This window comes from Thamnophis elegans, chromosome 16 (assembly GCF_009769535.1).
Source record: "Thamnophis elegans isolate rThaEle1 chromosome 16, rThaEle1.pri, whole genome shotgun sequence".
NCBI classification, from domain to species: Eukaryota; Metazoa; Chordata; class Lepidosauria; order Squamata; family Colubridae; genus Thamnophis; species Thamnophis elegans.
The window spans coordinates 26,433,858-26,452,515 of record NC_045556.1 but is presented as its reverse complement, the minus strand read 5'-3'; the positions used below and the strand labels follow the sequence as shown (position 1 = coordinate 26,452,515).

At 45.2% G+C, this 18,658-nt stretch overlaps 1 protein-coding gene across 2 annotated transcripts in view; it reads right to left on the bottom strand.

Moving 5' to 3' along the window:
- COL5A1 (collagen type V alpha 1 chain) overlaps positions 1–18,658 on the bottom strand; it is a 251,115-nt gene that overhangs the window by 193,938 nt on the left and 38,519 nt on the right. For both annotated transcript variants that reach the window (XM_032232562.1, XM_032232563.1), the window contains exon 2: positions 424–591. In XM_032232562.1, coding sequence (XP_032088453.1) covers positions 424–591 — 168 coding nt within the window. The remainder of the gene's footprint in view (positions 1–423; positions 592–18,658) is intronic.

Genomic DNA, 18,658 nt, shown 5'->3' with positions numbered 1-18,658 from the left:
CTGCAGGACACGAGCATCCTAAAGAGCCATGATGGCACAGTGGTTAGAGTGCAGTACTGCAGGCTCCTTCTGCTGACTGCCGGCTCACTGCAATTTGGCAGTTCGAATGTCAACAGGCTCAAGGTTGACTCAGCCTCCCGTCCTTCCGAGATGAGTCAAATGAGGACCCAGATTGTTGAGGGCAAGAGGCTGACTCTGTAAACCACTTAGAGATGGCCGTAAAAGCACTTTAAAGCGGTATATAAGTCTAAGGACTGTTGCTTTCCTAGAAAGGGAAAAGGTGCTATCCTGTCTGGGAGTTGGGTCTTTAGCATCGAAGAGGTTGCCTAGTTGGGTAATGAATATCTGCAAGCCAACAACCCAGCCTAGAGAGTACCAAGGACCCCCACAGTTGCACCCTGAGCCACAAATATCCTCTCTTACCAGGGAAAAGCTGCTTGGTTGGGGCACTCAGCTGGGCATCCTTGGTGACGCGATAGGCCACATCTGCTCCCTTGGAAGACCGCCTGCTGGTGCAGAAGCCCGTCGTTTTTGAGATGCCATCGGGTAAATTATGGAAATCTAATACCTTCAATAGATCTGCAGGCTCAGCTGAAAGAAAGAGAGAAGCCAACATCAGGACTACAGACTCCCAGTGCTGAAAGTAGTCCTTGAGGTCATTTAGTCCAGCCCTCCCGCTTAACACCTCCATTCAGCCTCTCCTTGAAGGAGAACACACCACTTCATGTGGCAGCCTGTTCCCCTGGCTCTTGGCAATCAGCCTGAAAGTCTTTCCTTTAGGTTTAATCCACCACTCAGACCAATATTAACCAGAAACACCAACATTTCAGAGGGAGGGAGGGAGGGAGGGAGGTGGATCTATTTCCAGAGAAGCAACCTGTGCAGGTCAGCCAATACAATGATCAGGCCCTTGGAGTTTCAGGGGACAGGACAGAGTGGCCTGATGCCAAGCACAGCAACATGGGCCTGGGTTCTGCACTATGTACCCAGCTCCCTAAAGCCAACCAGGGTTACAACTAATCAAGCTGACCCCTCAGGTGGCCTGCTTGAGCTTGGTCCTCCGAAAGGTATGAGTCCCATTGTGCCCCTCCCCCCACCCTCATGGTCGGGTTCTGAATGCGCCCAGATGCCCAGCCCAGAGCGCCTGCATTTACAGTGTTATTTGTTTATTTAATTTTATGGGGCTGCCCATTTTATCGTAGGAACTCCAGATGGCTACCAGCATATAGAAACGCAGACAAAACGACATCTTATTAGAAAATATTACAAGATTAGAAAAGGTATGAAAGCAGTTGAAGTAAATCCTACTTCGACAATAAATTCAAACCACAAGTCAGGGGTTCCTAGCAGTCAGCTGACTTCCACCTTGACCGATTCAGCCTGTTTAGACCGAGCTGCATTCTCTGGGGCCCCAGGGACAAATCAAAGCCAATTCTCCTTGTCTTCATTTCCCGCACAGCAGTGGCACCGGTTGTGTTTTGGCGGCCTGGGTCGCTGGAACCAGCAGCGATCCAGGCCTGCTACACTCCCGAACCTGTTCTCCGGGCAGTGCCATAGGTGGCGCCATCTTGTTTTTTGCTTCTGAGCATACGCAGAGCATTTTTTATTGTTTTGCGCATGAGCGCATCAAACATGCACACACGTGGCGCATCCATGAGCAAATAAGCGGTGGAGACGGCCAGAACCCACCCTGCCCAGAGGCCTCTGAGTGTTTCAGGCAAAGTTTTGCCGGCCTTCCCATCTCCTTTTGCCTGGTCTGCTGGAGCTCCTAATAAAGGAATCATTGAGTTTGTTGTGTTTGGGGAGCTGGGTTAGAACCCTGATGAAGTAGGGGATGGGACCTATGTTGCCCTGCCAGAGCTTCTCACCCAGCCCCACTCCAAGCTCTCCCCTCTTCTATTCCTCCTGCTCCACTAATGGCAAATTCTCAAATACAGCTTGTCTGCCTGGAATCCACACTGTACATCGGACATTAACACAACTGAGTGGATCCAGAGGTATTTCACAAGAAGAGTCCTCCGCTCCTCTGCTCACAATAGAATCCCTTATGCCACCAGGCCCTAAATTTTGGGCTTGGACAATCTGGAACTGCACCGCCTGTGGTCCAATCTAAGCACAGTACACAAAATTGTCTGCTACAACGTCTTACCTGTCAACGACTTCTTCAGCCTCAACTTTTAATATTTTTTTAAAAATAATAATAATACACGGGCAAAATCCACCGGTTTGGGGAGGAGCCAACGTCGCGCCGATATGGACGTGCGGTCTCGATGCTCCGAGACCGCAGCCAATACTTTTGCCGCTGGGTGGTCCAATTGGACCTAAACCGTCCCGCAGAGACGGTGAACAAGAAGAATACGTCTTGCTGACCTCAGGGACATTGCAAAGTCCCTGATAGATGCAAGAGAAGTTCTTCAAGCCGGCGACAAAAAATCCAGCCAAGGCTGACAAAGTCGGGGCGGCTCCAAAACGGAAGGATACGGAAAGAGAAAGTGTTTCCAACTGGTGAGGAACTTTTACTGTTTTAAAAAGAGACTGCCTATAAAAAACTTAACATTAATCCAAATTGGAGAACAGAAGAATTAAGTGGCGGAATTAAATTTGGAATGGTTTTGGACAGTGGTTATCTTACTTTTTAAATGCTATCTTCATGGATGGAATTTATGCAAACCTTTTGAATCAGATGGATTAAGCTTTCTTCTTCTATTTTTGTTTTATTGTTCTCTGTAACCTATGGACTAAAGTTTTCCTCTTTCATTGCTGTGGATGTTTTTCTAACTCATTTAAATATTGGACTCTTTTTTTAACTTGAAATACAAAAAAGATACAAAAGAAATAATATTTGCAATGGTAACACTGCTGCTCAGAGGCTGGAGAGTTTGTTTATTGGAGCTTGTGTACTGGAAATGGAACATTTTTTCTTTGCTGATTGTTTTGGCTTGGCACTGTAAGGTCTTACTGCTTGGTTATAGAGAGTGATAAGAAGGGAAGCACACAGATGTCCCTTTGAAGTATATCTCTAACCAGAGAAAAGTGAAAACAAACGTTTTTGTGAATCTATGTTTAATTTTTTTAACCTTCCAAGCTAGAGCAGCTGTGTTTGTTAGCTGGAAAGAATGGCACAATTGCAAAAGCAAACAGAAACCTTGAGCTTGCAAAAGATATTTTCAGAAATACAGAAATTATCAATACATATGAGAGGATAGACGAGAAGTTGGAAGACTTAGAGCACATAACAGCAAAATATGATGAAGAAGTTGAAGATGTTCATCAAATGCAAAATGTGGTGGTTAAAACTCAAAAAATGAATATAAAGAGATTAAATTTGCTGATTTATGGTGATTGGTCGGTCTCTGAAAATGGAAAGAATGGAATACTGAAAGAAGAATTAAAGGGAGGGGAAATTTATCCCATAGGGCAAGACACAGAAGAAGAAGAAAACAAAGAATCTATGGATTTAAAGAGTGAAATCTCATTAGCAATTAGCATGGATAACACTACTGACAATAAAAGATAAGCTAATTAAGGAAACAGAAGAAGGGCATCAAGATTACACGAGAGATCTTATAAGTAAGGAGTTGCTAAGAGGAGCCCATACAAAGTTGATCAAGGAGATGATTAGAGGACTGGCACCACAAATGGCAAAAGATATGAGACTTTTGCTATTGGAAAGATACAGGTTGATAGATGGAAGAATAGAATTTAAAACTAGTTAAACTTAGTGAAATTTATTTACAATAGATATAGTTTAAATAAATAATTGATAATGTTATTAATGTATACAATGTCTACTGTTATGATGAGTATAATTGTATATGAATATGGAATGGTACCCAGGTAAGGAAGATTAGAAATCCCTTTGGATTATACATAAAACTTAATTTTAAAAAAGGGAACCAACTTAGATGCAGCTAAAGTTTCGATTATTAGGGGGGAAATGATACAGGATATAGTCAAATAAAGAGGAAAGAATAAGAATAACAACGTATATATAGAAATGGGTATTATAGAAACTGGATGTAAATTTTAAACAGTGATTTGGAAAGGAGGATTAGAAAACTTCTTATTAAATATTATGGATGTTTAGCTAGAATAGGACATAAGGATTCTGTTAGTGGAGGATTTTAGAAATAGTAATTGAAAGGCCAGTAGTGGTTGTATTAAACTTTGGTATATTTTATGATGAAGGACGTTTAAACAATTATAGTCAAATGAAAATGGAGATATGATGGTGACATGCTTAAATATTTGAGTTAAAATTCTTGAGTTAATATGAAGTATGTTTGTTGACTGTGGAAGAGATGCACAAAAGACTTTTTGTAACCAACTGATACACTTTCTACAGCATGTAAGGAAGGATTTGTTTGCTTTAAATTAAAAATATATTTTTTAAAAAAAATAATAATACATGGGCAAAAATCAGTACAAACTCAAAGTAAACAGCTCTAAATTCGATTGCAGAAAATACAACTTCGGCAACAGAGTGGTCAATGCCTGGAGTGCTCTACCTGACTCTGTTGTTACATCCTCAAACCCCCATACTTTCAACCCCATTCCTAAGAGGTCCGTAAAGGGGGCAGAGACCTGGGTGAGAGTCGATATAACCAGCCTGGCAAGAGACTCAGGAAGAATGCTTCGGGGGTCGGGACCAACCATAGCAACTGCATGACATGGAGAGCCCCCACTTCCTCTCCAGCAGCTCCTTCTCCTCCCATTCAGCAGCAGGACAAGGGAATGATGTGGGCAGCCAGGAACGTCTGCATGAAGGGAGAAGGGGAATGATGTGAGGATGTGGGAGGATGGGGGGGGCTGTTCTTGCAGACATGGGGTTCTTGAACGGCAACCCTGGGACAATTTCCCCAAAAGGAAGGGGGCTAAAGATGGAAAAGGAGCTCCCATGTCAGACCTGGAAACCATCTTTTGCATTGAGCCTTCAGGCCTGACGCATGTTCTGTTGTAGGGAAAAAGGAGGGGGATTATATGGAGTATGGGAGATATATATCAGATAACAGTCCTTTCTCAGAGTGTCACGGACGTCTTGCCTGCACCTCGAGTGGCGTGACTGGGAAGCATCTCCAGTGGGACGGTGATTGATGGGCCTTGTGATGGACATGGGGTTGAGCTGGGCAGGGGACTTGGACTTTCTTTGGGTGGGGAAACCTGGAAACTTTCAATTACGGGTTTTCCCCCGATGTGCCAATATGACATCTCTAATAAAGTAGACCTTTGAGGAAACTCAAGTCTCGGAGTCTCCTTTCGTGTGGGAGTGTTATTGGAACATCCCAGGGGGAAAAAAAGGCAAGATGGCTGGAAAGATGTGGAGGACAGCTTTGAACTGAGAGCCCATCGAGTCTGCTTCCTTACGCTCTTTGTTTACAAAGCATCAGACTTTTATTAGAGTCCTCTCTGCTGAATCCTTACAGTTAATCAGAAACAAATGAATGCATTGCACTATGAGGCCACACTTGGACTAGTACTCCATCTCCAGTTTTGGTCACCAAGATACCTAAAAGATATTGAGATTCTAGAAAGAGTGCAGAAAAGAGCAACCAGGATGAGAGGGGACTGAAGGCTAAACCAAACAATGAACGGTTGCAGGAACTGGGCATGCTAGTCCAGGGAAGAGAAGGATCAGGAGAGACAGGATAGCAGGTCTTTGAATACTTAGGACTGCCACAGAAAAAGAGGAGGGTCAACCTATTCTCCAAAACACTTGAGGGCAGGACAAGAAGTAAGAGATGGATGATCATTAGGGAAAGATATAACCTAGAATTAAGAAGAAATTTCCTGACACTGAGAACATGGAGTCCTTCGGGATTGGGCGGCCTATAAATCTATTAATAAACAATCAATCAGTGGAATGGCTTGCCTCCAGACATTGCGGGTGCTTCATCACTGAGGTTTTAAGAAGAGAGTGGACAATCATTTGTCTGGAATAGTATGGGTCTCCTGCTTGAGCGAAGGAAGGATAGACTTGAAAAAGGCAGGCAATTTTATTTAACTTTCCATTAACAAAATGCATTTAAACTTCTGCCACATATGTGGGGAAAACCTATTATGTTGCACAGTGTGTCCCTAAAGGTACAACTGCAATCGTGATATAAAATCCAATCTTTCTAACAGCCAGAAACTAACATGTCCTGGAGGCACGTAGTATTTTTTCAAGCAAACTGGCAAAGAGGAGTAGGCACCTACTCCCAACTACATTATACCTCCCATAAGATTTGGAAGGCGTCAAGGCAGAGATTTCCAAAAGGATAATTAAGAACAAAGTACAAAGGATACATTAAAGCGCCACCCTGGACTGAAAGGGACACTCATGGAGCCATTTCAAATGTGCAAGAATAGCATCAGGCAAGTTCTTGGCAGGAAAGAGGCCCGAATCCACCACCGCCTTCCCTGCCCTGGGTATGTTCCCTCCCGCAGGAGGCCCTCTACAACGGCTGACGGAGAAAGGCAGCCGGGTTACAGCTCAAGTCTTGCAAGCAAGCAGGGCTGAAAAGCGCAAAGGGTCTTCCTTGCGACCCTCAAATATTTTCCTCTGGTGCTGCAGAGGCAGAAGGCCTGCCCTGCCCCGCCCCAAAGCCCGAGCCCTGTTCTGGGAGAGGTGGACAAGCAGGCCTGTCCTTAACACAGGCGGTGAGGAGAACAGGACGGCTGGCCTCGGCAGTTTAGTTCTCCATCCCACCAAGCATCATGGTGGCGCAGTGGTCAGAGTGCAGTACTGCAGGCTCCTTCTGCTGACTGCCGGCTGCCTGTAATTGGTAGTTCAAATCTCGCCAGGCTCAAGGTTGACTCAGCCTTCCGTCCTTCCGAGGTGGGTAAAATGAAGACCCAGATTGTTGGGGGGCAAGAAGCTGACTCTCTAAACCGCTTAGAGGGGGCTGGAAAGCACTGTGAAGCAGTGTAGAAGTCTATTGCCATCACCTGAGGGTGGGAAAAACAGCCATTCATTGTTCTTGGAGGGGGAAGAGAGATTGGGAAGGAGGCGAGTTTTGACAAACAGCCAAAGCAGCAGGTTTAAAAACTTGCTTTCTTTTTGTACCAATACTCTGATCGTGTGGAGTGGTGTGGTGGCCTAGGGGTGCAGCTCTCACCTTACAATCAGGAGGCTGTGGGTTCAAGCCTAGGTAGAGGCAGCTATTTTTCTCTCTCTGGCACAATGAGGATATATCTGCTGAACAAAACTCCGCATTGGTGACAGGAAAGGCATCCGGCCATTAAAACACTCTGCTAGCTCCATTCAGTTGCCCAGACTCATCTTTTAACAAAGATGATGATGATGATGATATGACGATGACGACACAAAACATATGAATACCAAAGTATTCCTCCCAGAATCCTTAGCAGGAGCACAATTACCTACAATGGTGGTTTGTGTGTGTGTGTGTGTGTGTGTGTGTGTGTGTGTGTGTGCGCGCAGTGTGCGTGCGTGCTTCCAGAGACAAGGACTGACTCCTGAGCTTCCAGTCCCAGAGTAACTTGCACAAAGGTTCACGTTGGGCTGCTTCTGTCTTCCAGGTATGGAAGATCCTAACTAGGTCATAAAGCCAAAACAGCCGTGGATTTTCCACAGCCAGAGGGCAAAAATATCATTTGGCTAATTAATAGCTTAATAAAGTTGGAGGAAGTCCAAGGCCCTGGGAGGCATTCTGTTTGAAGTTGCTCAACACACATGCCGTTCCCCACGTGTCTTCTTTAAATGTTCTTTAATCAGGTGTGAGCACTCACCCTCTTCCATTCTGGGTCACCACAAAGCGGGAGGCGTAACCTGAAAGCTGAAACAAACCACTTCTCTTTTGCAGGGGTTTGATTCACACACACACACACACACAGACACACACACAGGCTGAGCAGAAGCCGACCTGCACAGAAGAGACCCCAAGAACGGCCTGGAGGCCTCAGCTACGCCCAGCTGCAAAGCCTGGGACTCATGGGGCTTCTCAGAATGCTTGCATCTGGGCCTCCCAGGGCTGTCGGCAATTCAAGGGAAGTTGAGAATTTTTTCAAAAAGGAGGGGAGGAGAGGCGCTGCCCGTTTGCTCCCAGCTTTCCCTGTACAAACCTTCAATGGACAATTGGGGCTGCACAACACTTCAGAACTGCCCAGAGTCCACTTTCTGTGGGGTGGGCAACCGCAGGAACTTGAGAAATAAACAATATAAGTATCACTTCATTATTACACTTCAAACTCATAAAAACAGGGAGTCAAATTCCCAGCCAAAGGCGAACTTTCCCTTCAGGCACCCTGAGATCTCTGTCTGAGGAGCAGCCTGGCAGTTATGGTTCTGCACATAGAACAGGGGTAGGATTCAAAAACTTTAGCAACGGGGTCTCTGCCCAGTTGCTGGTGGGCGTGGCCATGGCCTAATCACCTTCCTGCACCACGGGGGGGGGGGGGGCATTTCTGTGGTTCCCAGGCTCTGGAGGCTTTCCCCAAGCCTCCAGGAGGGCAGAAAACAGCCTCCCCTGGGCTCCGGAGGCCTTCCGGAGGCCAAAAACGGGCTCGTTTCCAGACTTACTGAACTTCCAGGAGGCACCATTCCCCCCCGCCCCCCAGAGCCTCCACAAGGGCCCTGCACCCACCTGGCATCCAAAACAGGCTCCATGGAGACTCCTGGGAAGGAGGGGAGGGGTGGGTGGCAAGCCAGTCCTTGCAACTAACAGTTGACGAACGAGATTTAAAATTAGCATCCGGTTTGTCCGAGACTTGTCCGAACAGCTGAATCCCACCCCTGACACAGACTGCATCTCAGTACACCCAGAGCAGGCCAGACCACATCCAGCCAGACCTCCCTGCTTGTAATTAAATCCACAGTAACCATTCCACCTCCTGCCCTCTGGGCAAAATATTCTCTTCCGCATCTTCTCTGCCACTCCATTCTCAGCTCTGGAACTCTGACTGTCTCTCTCGGCCCTCGCTCCCCTGACCACCCCCGGTGGCGTTTTCTGCACCTTTTCCAACTTGTATAAAATGATCTCTGGTTGGTGCCAGAATTGCCTGATGGTGACAGCTAATGAATGCAGAGTAGTAATTAGAGTGGAAGCCATTTGACAACTTTAGTGGCAATCTCTATCCAGCCCCCATTCACTTTCACTTCTAGACTGAAAATAGGGGCAGAATCACCCCTCTTCACGTGCTGCCTTCGCATCCCATGCTGGAGCCAAGATATTGCCAACTTCTTTGCATTACTGAAAAACACATAATTCCACACACCGGGAAGTGAATGGAACCGAAAGTTCAGTGCTCATCTCTGTTGTTCTTGGCCGAGGGAGCAGCATTGTCCAAGACATTTCTACGGCCATGTGGCCAGCATGGCTATACGCCAAAGGAACATGTTGCTTTCCCGCCAAAATGCTACCTATTAATCTACTCACAACTGCTTGCTTTCGAACGGATAGGTAGCAGGAACTGGAGCAAAGAACGGAAGCTTGCCCCTCCCCCCTCGCACAGTGCTCAGGTCTCGAACCTGGTTTGTCCACTTTCCAGCTGACAGGGTTCAGCATCTTAATCACTGATCTATATATATAATATATATAATAATGTATATGTGTACTGTATGTGTGTGTGTATATATACGTATGTGTAAATATGTGTGTATACATATATACATACATACAAACACATAAATACCAGTGGTGGGATTTTAAAATTTTTCTACCGGTTCTGTAGGCATAGTGTGGCTTGGTGGCCGTGGCATGGTGGGCGTGGCAGAGGAAGGATACTGCAAAATCCCCATTCCCTCCCCATCAGCTGGGACTCGGGAGGCAGAGAATAGATGGGGGCGGGGCCAGCCAGGGGTGGCATTTGCCGGTTCTCTGAACTACTCAAAATTTCCGCTACCGGTTCTCCAGAACTGGTCAGAACTTGCTGAATCCCACCTCTGATACATACATCTGCATGCATCATCATCACTGTCATTTAGCCATTGTCTATCCACTGCAGAATGAAGGCCTCTTCTGCATGTTTCCAACAGATACAATGCTAAGCATGCATGCATGCATGCATACATACATACATACATACATACACACACACACACACACACACAGACACACACACAGACACACACACAACACTGCCTTGTAATGAGACGGGTGGTAAATAAATTTATAAATAAAAGATAATTTTAAAAAACATGCACAGACTCAAGACGAGTCAGTTCAATACATCAGGCTCAGCTAAAATGGATTAGTCATTTTTAAGTTCAATGTGCTGTCAGAATCCATGAATTATTTTAGCATGCTCTGGGATAAGGCTATTATATTAAGATATTAGATAAATGCAACAATTATGTTTTGTTAATCCAAGTGTAGGATGTAGAATATTGTATAAATGCAGCCCAAAGGTTTTCCTTAGCTAAAATACTGCATATAAAATATGTCCTTTGAGAAGCAGTGTGCCCTCACTTGTGTAAAACGCTCCGCATAACCCTTATAGGTTTGGGAACAATGCTTTGAAAAAATGGATGTTTCAAGTAAATAGGCATCTCAAATGTATTCCAGTCCATAGAAAGAAATGCCAACTCTTTCATTCCTTTTTTTCAATTTTAATGAATGTGCGCTTGTGGAAGTTGGAATGGAAGAGATGGTTGGATCCACATGAGAAAGGCATGGGTGATTATGATTAAGACAAGAAAAACAATCATAAAACGGATAATTAATAAGAGGGGGGAATGTAAATATAATAGTATATAAATAGTAGAGAATAATAGTTAGAAAGGAATATATGTACATAGAAATAATATAAGAGCATTGTATAGAAATAAGTACATGGAAATAATAATATGGATAGAAGAAGATGTCTAATTATCATATTAGTAGATGAAAAAGTGTATATAGATATAGATATAGAGTATCATGTACAGATAAAAATGGAGGCTAACCAATGTGGAAAGTTGTAAAGATGATATTGTGTTTTAAAAAATGGAAAAACTTTAATAAAAACATTTAAAAAAAAATAAGAGACAGACATGGGTGGGAGACTCACTGCCAGATTACCTGGCCAGAGCCAATCAGAAAACTTTGTTTCCTACCTAGAAGATAAGGTAGTTTGCAAATTAAAGTTGGTGCCACTGGCCAGAGCAACCGGAATGGGTCCTTCAGTTTTAAAGTGGCCCCTTAACAAAAGAATCTGTATTTTGTGCCGGCACTCAGTTCCCACCCAGAAGTCCTTCCAAGTCCAGAGTCAAACCTTTTTGACATGGTTAAACGCATCCAAAGTCAATTCATCTAACCCAAAGGGGGGTCAAAAGCACAGAAGCTCCAAAATGAATTTCTTCCCCAGCAGAAATTGCCCCACATCAGTTCCTGCTTTCCCTCCCCAAATACTCCTTTTCCTCTGTCACTGGAAAACCACTGTTCCCACAAGACCCCTGAAGTTTCTGTTTTCAAAAAAAAAAAAAAACCCAAACCATTTGGTTTCCAAGGCCTTTTTCAGAAACAGGGAACCAACACAGGCTGCCTGACATTAGCTGGGGACGGATGACGGAGGTGGTTTTCTCCCTTGTCTTTCTCCTCCTAGGAAACTGGAACAAAGCAGGGACCTCCGAAGGAGGCACCCAGAGGCACGAGGCTTGACGGACCCACTGGCAAATTGAGCAGCTGCTTCTGCATGACAAGCTAACACTTGGATGCTGCCAACTTTCTTTGTGGGCTTGGAATGCTGCGCATTTGCCTCTTGGGCCATTCTGGGATTGGTCCAAGCACAGAAAACCTGGATTCATTCAAGTTCATCCAGGGTGGGCATCCCGTGGAACCTTATTTGAAGGTGAAGTGACCAACAGCTGGGAGCAAAGGGCAGGGCAGCTTCTCCTTCACAGAGGGAAGTTCTGGCTGAGAAGGCATCTCCATAAGGACACTAAAAGAGATGATCCCCTCAGGGAGAGTTCAGGTCACAGGGACGTGTCCTCGGGATTTTCTGGGGATAGGTGGAAGTGGTTAGCCAATGCCTACTTCCAGGATACAACCAGCCTTTCTCACCGGCCAGAGAGGCCGAAGCCTTCAAATGGTTGTGGCCTTCCGCAGCCTAAAAGAAATTATTTATCTTATTTATTTATCTTACCATGCATCAAACTGGCACCCTCACTGCTCAAAGTAGGGAAGACCTGGGGAATCCACAGAAGGGCCCAAAAGTCAAAATAGCAGCCTGACTGTGGCACAGAAGCCCCCCACCTTTAATGGGCATCAAGAGATGGAGCTTCAGCTGTGCAGTTGCAACCTGCCATCTTGACATGTTTCCCACATCTACGTGGAGGGAAGCAAACAGTGGAGAACCCCAAGATGCTGCCTTAGGCACTCGTCAATATCTTCATACATGAGTTAAATTGGGGGAATAAAAGGGAACTCATCAAATTTTCAGATGACACCAAGCTGGGGGGAACAGCCAGTAGTTAGATCCATGATGGCGAACCTATGGCACGCATGCCACAGGTGGCACACAGAGCCCTCTGCGGGCACGTGAGCAGTCGCCCATCTCAGCTCCACCGTGCATGCACAGGCGGCTCCCTCCAGCCAGCTGGTTTTCGGGTCTATGCAGCACATGCACAGAGGACGGGGTGCACGTGCAGAAGTCGTGTATGCATGCACAGGGCGCACGCAGGGAGTCGCATGTGCATGCTCGGGGTGGGGCACGGGGGATACATGGGGGCACATTGCATTATGGGTGTGTGCGCGCTTTTGACATGCAACGACAGAAAGGTTAGCCATCTCTGCTTTAGACTCAATATCCAGAAGTTCAGACTTAAACACTGCACCCTATACAACAAAATGCAATGCAATGGTGAGAAAAGTAAGGTCTTGCCCTTGGATAAGTGTACCTGTCAGCACCTCTCCATTAGATAATTAGGAAAGAAAGACCATGAGATTCCATGTGTGGGAAATCAAGTGTACTTTACTAATTATAAATGATTAAAGGCATAGCGAAGCGAAATCTGAATATTTAGGCGGGAAAGCGATTGATATATAGAATAGCCCATTCCCCTCCCCTTGGCATCACAGTTACAGTCCAATCATAATTCTCCCAAGTGTCAGGTGTGAGATAACTCAAAAGGCATCACGAAGATGGAATGTCGGTGCCGTTAGACCTGGCGGGAAACTCCCACGCATGCGTAGTCCCATCAGTAGCTGAACGCCAGAACCTTCCTCCAGCACAATGAGTAGCCCCTCCCAAATACCATGCCCTCCCTCCCCGTTTCATGGCAGCCGAAGCAACAGCAAAGCAGAGGCTGACATCACCTAAGCTTCTACATTTAGGCAAGAAAAAACCAAATGCAGGAGCACAGAAGAGGTGGTTCCCCATCAATAGTACTACGAGAGGGATCTTGGAGTCCTAGAGGACAATCACTGAAATATGATCCAGCCGTGTGCTGCAACCACCAAAAACCCTAACACAGTAAGCTGCATTAACAGAAGGATAGTATCAAGATCGTGTGGAATGTTAATACCGCTTTATAGTGAGGCTGTACTTGGAATCCTATGTCCATTTTGAATCCTCCAGGATTCAAAAAAGATGTTGGGATCCTAGAAAGAGTGCAGAGAAGAGCAACTAAGACGATTAGGGGGCCTGGAAGCTAAAACATGTAAATAAATGGTTGAGGAAACCAGTTATATCTAGTCTAATGAAGAAAAGCGTGACCCGTCAAAAGCGCGGACGGCAAAAGCGCGATCGACAAAATCGCGCCTTTGACGTCATCACAGCGCGACGAAAAGATCGAAAAATTCAAATAAAAATTAAATTAAAGCAAGCCGATTCACATAAGGTAAGGGTTAGGGTTACGGTTACGGTTAGGGTTAGGTTAAGGGTTAGGGTTAGCTTTAGAGCGTTAGCGTTAGGGTTAGGTTAAGGGTTAGCGTTAGGTTTTTCGTTACTTTAACGGTTAGGTTTAGGGTTAGGTTTAGGGTTAGGTTAAGAGTTAGGGTTAGGGTTAGGGGTTAGGGTTAGGTTTGGGGGGCTTAGGGTAAGGTTTTCGCTTTATTTTTACATTTTTTGAACTTTTTCGTCGCGCTGTGATGACGTCACAGCGCGCTTTTGGTCGAGCGCGATTTTGTCCTACGCGCTTTTGTGGTGGAACCAAGAAAAGGACCCGGGTAGCATGATAGCAGTCTTCCAATATCTAATGGCTGTCACAGAGAAGAGGTGGGGGGGGTGTCACCTCTTCTCCAAAGAACCTGAGAGTAACAGGTGGGAGATCCAAGCAAGAACTAAGGAGAAATTTCCTGACAATAAAAAAGATTAATCAGTGAAACTGTTTGCCTCCAGAGTTGTGGGCGCTTCATCACTGGAGGTTTCCAAGAGTGACTGGACAACCATTTGTCTGGAATGGTGTAGGGTCTTCTACTTGAGCAGGGGGTTGAACTAGATGACCTCCAAGGTCCCTTCCGACTCTGTTATTCTGTATGTATCTCCATCACTATTATATGTGTGTTTTGCTCTTTTTTCTTGTTCTCTTTTTTGTTTTAACTAAAAAGCAAGCAAGCTCCTGGATGACTTTCAGACCAACAGGTTTCATATGATGTCACATGGGAAGAAAGGGAACAGAAGGATACCTCCAAGTTTGCCCATCCTGAGCTTCCACATAAATAATAGATAATGCTCCTGCTAAATTCTATCAAATAAGCCTCGCACCACCACAACTGCCAGGTGAAGCAGCCATGGCCCCACAGTCCTGGTCCCCAAGGAATACTGGGAGCCAGATATCTATGGGGTGGGAGCGCTTATAAGCAACAGTCTGCTCTGACAGGCAAGCCCTGGGGGGACCCCTTTGCTCCTGGTCCTCCTGAAGTTTCACAAAAACTCTGACAGATGAACCAGCCAGAAGGAAAACTGGAGAACGCTTTCTGAGAAAACACACCCCACTTTCCAGGCCATGGAAGAGCAGCAAAGATTAAGACCACACCTACAGTACTGCACCCAGTTTTGGTCACCACACTATAAAAAAGATGTTGAGATTCTTGAAAGAGTGCATCTTAGCACCAGCTGTATATTCTGCAATATTTACATTTTTGGTAAACTCATTCCATGAATCCAACCTCTGCAAGCTGAGATAACATGCACTGCATTGATGCATTCACACAATTTCATAGCGGAGATGCACAGTTGCTCTTTAAAAAGTCTGATTTAAATTGATTTAAATCAAGTCTTTTTACTAGTGATTTAAATTGTGATTTCAATCGTGATTTAAATGGACTTGATTTATTTCAAAATCATACCATGGCAAATTGGCAAAGTCCAGTTTGTCAGAGAAGAAGGGAAGAATTAGATGGTTTCCAAAAGCCCCAGCCAATCTGTGAGATTCCTCTTACCCCTTTCGTTCATTCTTTTCCTGCTGATCCACAAGAAATGCTGGATTCCAGGACGCAACCTGGGTAGATTTTCAGGCCAGCAAAGTGAAGCAAGCAAGGGAAGAAGAACTCCCTGTCCAGAGCACGTTTCAAAGAGGAGGATGAAGGATAAACGGCAAACTGTGGCTGAGTGGAACAGGGAAGTCACGAAGATTTGACTAAAATTGGCAGCAGCAGAGCGATTCTTGTTTCCCTGAAGTGATTCTTGACTTTGAGAGACGATGAATAATAGTTGAAGCTTCCCTGAGAAAATTCACAGAGCCTCATGAAATGTTGGCCTCCCTCTAAAAAACGTAGCTGCAAAACTTCAACTCCTTTACCACTGGGAATCTGTACGATATTGGCAGTACAAACATCCTGTCAATAAAGACATAAATAAATTCTGCCCAGGCGTTCCTTCTCTCCACATCTTATCAGTCTGACTGCAACGACACTGTATTTTCAGCTGTGCAACCATCCTTCATGTTCAGCAGCATCTTAATGCCATCAGCTGATTTTGGGAACCATAAGTCACTTCCCTGTAACCAGCTGTATGAACAATGTATTTCACACTCGGTTACCCTTGATTTCTGAGATCACTGATCTTAGGGCCATTTCAATCAGACCTTTGACTTTGGTTGAATAACAGAATTTATACAGTTGGAAGGGACCTTGGGAGGTCTTCTAGTCCAACCCCCTGCTCAAGCAGGCAACCTTATACGACTCCAAACAAGTGGCTCTCCAGTGTTGGAGCACCCACAACTTTTTTTTCAAATATATATTTTTAAAATTTCCCAGTAATAAACATACATAATGTGTGGACGTTGCATTGACTGGGTCAAATCTTTTTAGACAACATATGGGTTGGAGCACCCACAACTTCTGAAGGCCCTTCCACTTGTGTAACTGTCCTTAGGAAATTTCTCCTTAGTTCCAGGTTGGATCTTTCCTTAATAAGTGTCCTTCTTGTTCCACCCTCAGGTGCTTTTGCTCCGGACCTAGGCCAGGCCCCAGCATCACGAGATTAACAGATTAATACTGTATATACTCGAGTATAGCCTAGTTTTTCAGCCCAACTTTTTGGGCTGAAAAAAGCCGCCTCGGCTTATACTCGAGTCAGTGAAAAATTTGCCCGAAATGGAGGAGAAAAAGGGGCGGGGCCATGCCGCTGGGTGACACTCGTGAATGGCCCAGTGCCCCTGTGAGTTTCCCCTCCCTCTGTGTCAGTTTGCCGCGCAGCGCGCACCGCACCATCCCCCCTCCTCACGTTCTAATGTAATGCAGGGCTGTCTTACAATTCCCCTTCCTCCCCCTCCTGCCGCTCTGCAACGATGTCCCACCTCCTCCTTGTTATGGCAAGCAGCCACATAGCGATGTCCCACCTCCTCTGGTACAGTGATCCAATGATAGGAATCACTGTGCCGTGTGTCATAGGAGGCGGGACATCGCTCCCGCGGCTTGCACAGGACATCATCATCACAGCGGGACATCACATCATGAGGTGAGTGAAGTATTTCATTGAATACACCGCTAGTTTACTGTTTTTCTTTGAAATAAATATTCAAAAACATTATTGGTATCTATTTTTATTTTTGAAATTTACCAGTAGCTGCTGCATTTCCCACCCTAGGCTTATACTCGAGTCAATAACTTTTCCAGTTTTTGTGGTAAAATTAGGTGCCTCGGCTTATATTCGGGTCGGCCTATACTCGAGTATATACGGTAGTTGAAAGGGATCTTGTAGGTCACCTAGTCCAACCCCCCCCCCCAAGCAGGAGAACCTACAACCATTTCTGACAAATACTGTCCAGTCTCTTCTTGAAAGCCTCCAGTGAGGAAGCTCCCACACTTCTGAAGGCAAAAAAGAAAGGGAAATTTAAAAGAAAAAACAGATGAAGGGGAACAGCTGCACTTAAGAAGTTGGGCACAGTCTCACCATTTGGTTCTTCGCTCAGGAAACTTTCTGCTGCATCAAATCATCCGTTACATTAAACCAACATGTTGATACTGCTGTCATTTTTAAAGAAAATTCCTCAAGGATTTTACCCACAGAGGAACCTCCAACTCCACTCTGAATCTGGAGCGGATGAAAATCCTGAGAGTGGAATTAGCTCCCACTGCCCTGAAGAACCATTGTACAAGCTCTACCTATAAAATAATTCCCTCCACCCCACCCCACCCCCCAAACACAGGAAAACACTAATGGGAAAGGGAGTAGACAGCTGACAGCCCAGAATTCAAATGGAAGCCATCCACTCAACTGCCATCCATTGCATTCACAAATTAATTAATATCTACCTCTAGAAGAAATGTTTTTCTACTCTTGCAAGGTACTAATGCCACTCTATAAAGCCTTAGTAATCCTAGAATCCTGCATCCAGTGTTGGTCACCACACTATAAGAAAGATGTTGGGACTCTAGAAAGAGTGCAGAGAAGAGCAACCAGGAAGATGAGGGGACTGGAGGCTGAAACATATGATGAATGGTTGCAGGAACTGGGCATGGCTATTCTAGGGAAGAGAAGGACCAGGGGAGACAGGATAGCAGTCTTGCAGAATTTGAGGGGCTGCCATAGAGAGGAGTGGGTCAAGCTATTCTCCAAGGCACCTAAAGGCCAGACAAGGAATAATGGATGGAAACTGACCAAGGAGAGAAACAACCTGGAAATAAAGAGGAATTTTCTGACAGTGAGAAGAACCAATGGAACAGAGGTTGCCAGAAAGTTGAAATAAAATTATACTAAGATACAGTAATAATGAAACCGTGAAAATACACTGAAGATGCAGCAAAACGTAACTTTCAATTTGACATAAACACATTCAATAGCAAAAATGCCCTGGAGTTTCACTCCTGGGACAGAAAGAACGGCTCCTCCCCCTGACAGTTTGAAGAATAAGCCCCTCCCTCACCCAGGAGCTGGACAAGGCGTTGGAACCATCAAAATTGTGCCCAGCTGCATCATTGAACACCTAATCAGGCACTCCTGTCCCCATTGTCACACGTATTAACCAATGACCTTGTCTTCCCCTTTTCAACAAGAGTTAGATAATTCACACACCCAAACTCCCACCCATCCTTGATCTTCTCTTCCACTACAACCCAGAAGGTTCCTGGGCACAGTCCAACAGCTGCTTACCTAGAGAAGACCTCCTGCACACTGGCTTCTGTGTGGGCTTTGAAAGGGAGCAGCTGCTCTACTTAAGTGTGCCACTAGTTCCTGTTAAAGGGGGGAGGACTGGCCACACAAATACAGGTTTCCTGCATCCTATTCAGCCAATTACAGCAGAGGGTTAAGAAGTTGTTCTCTGGGTAAAAGAGATTCCTCCTTTGTACCAAAT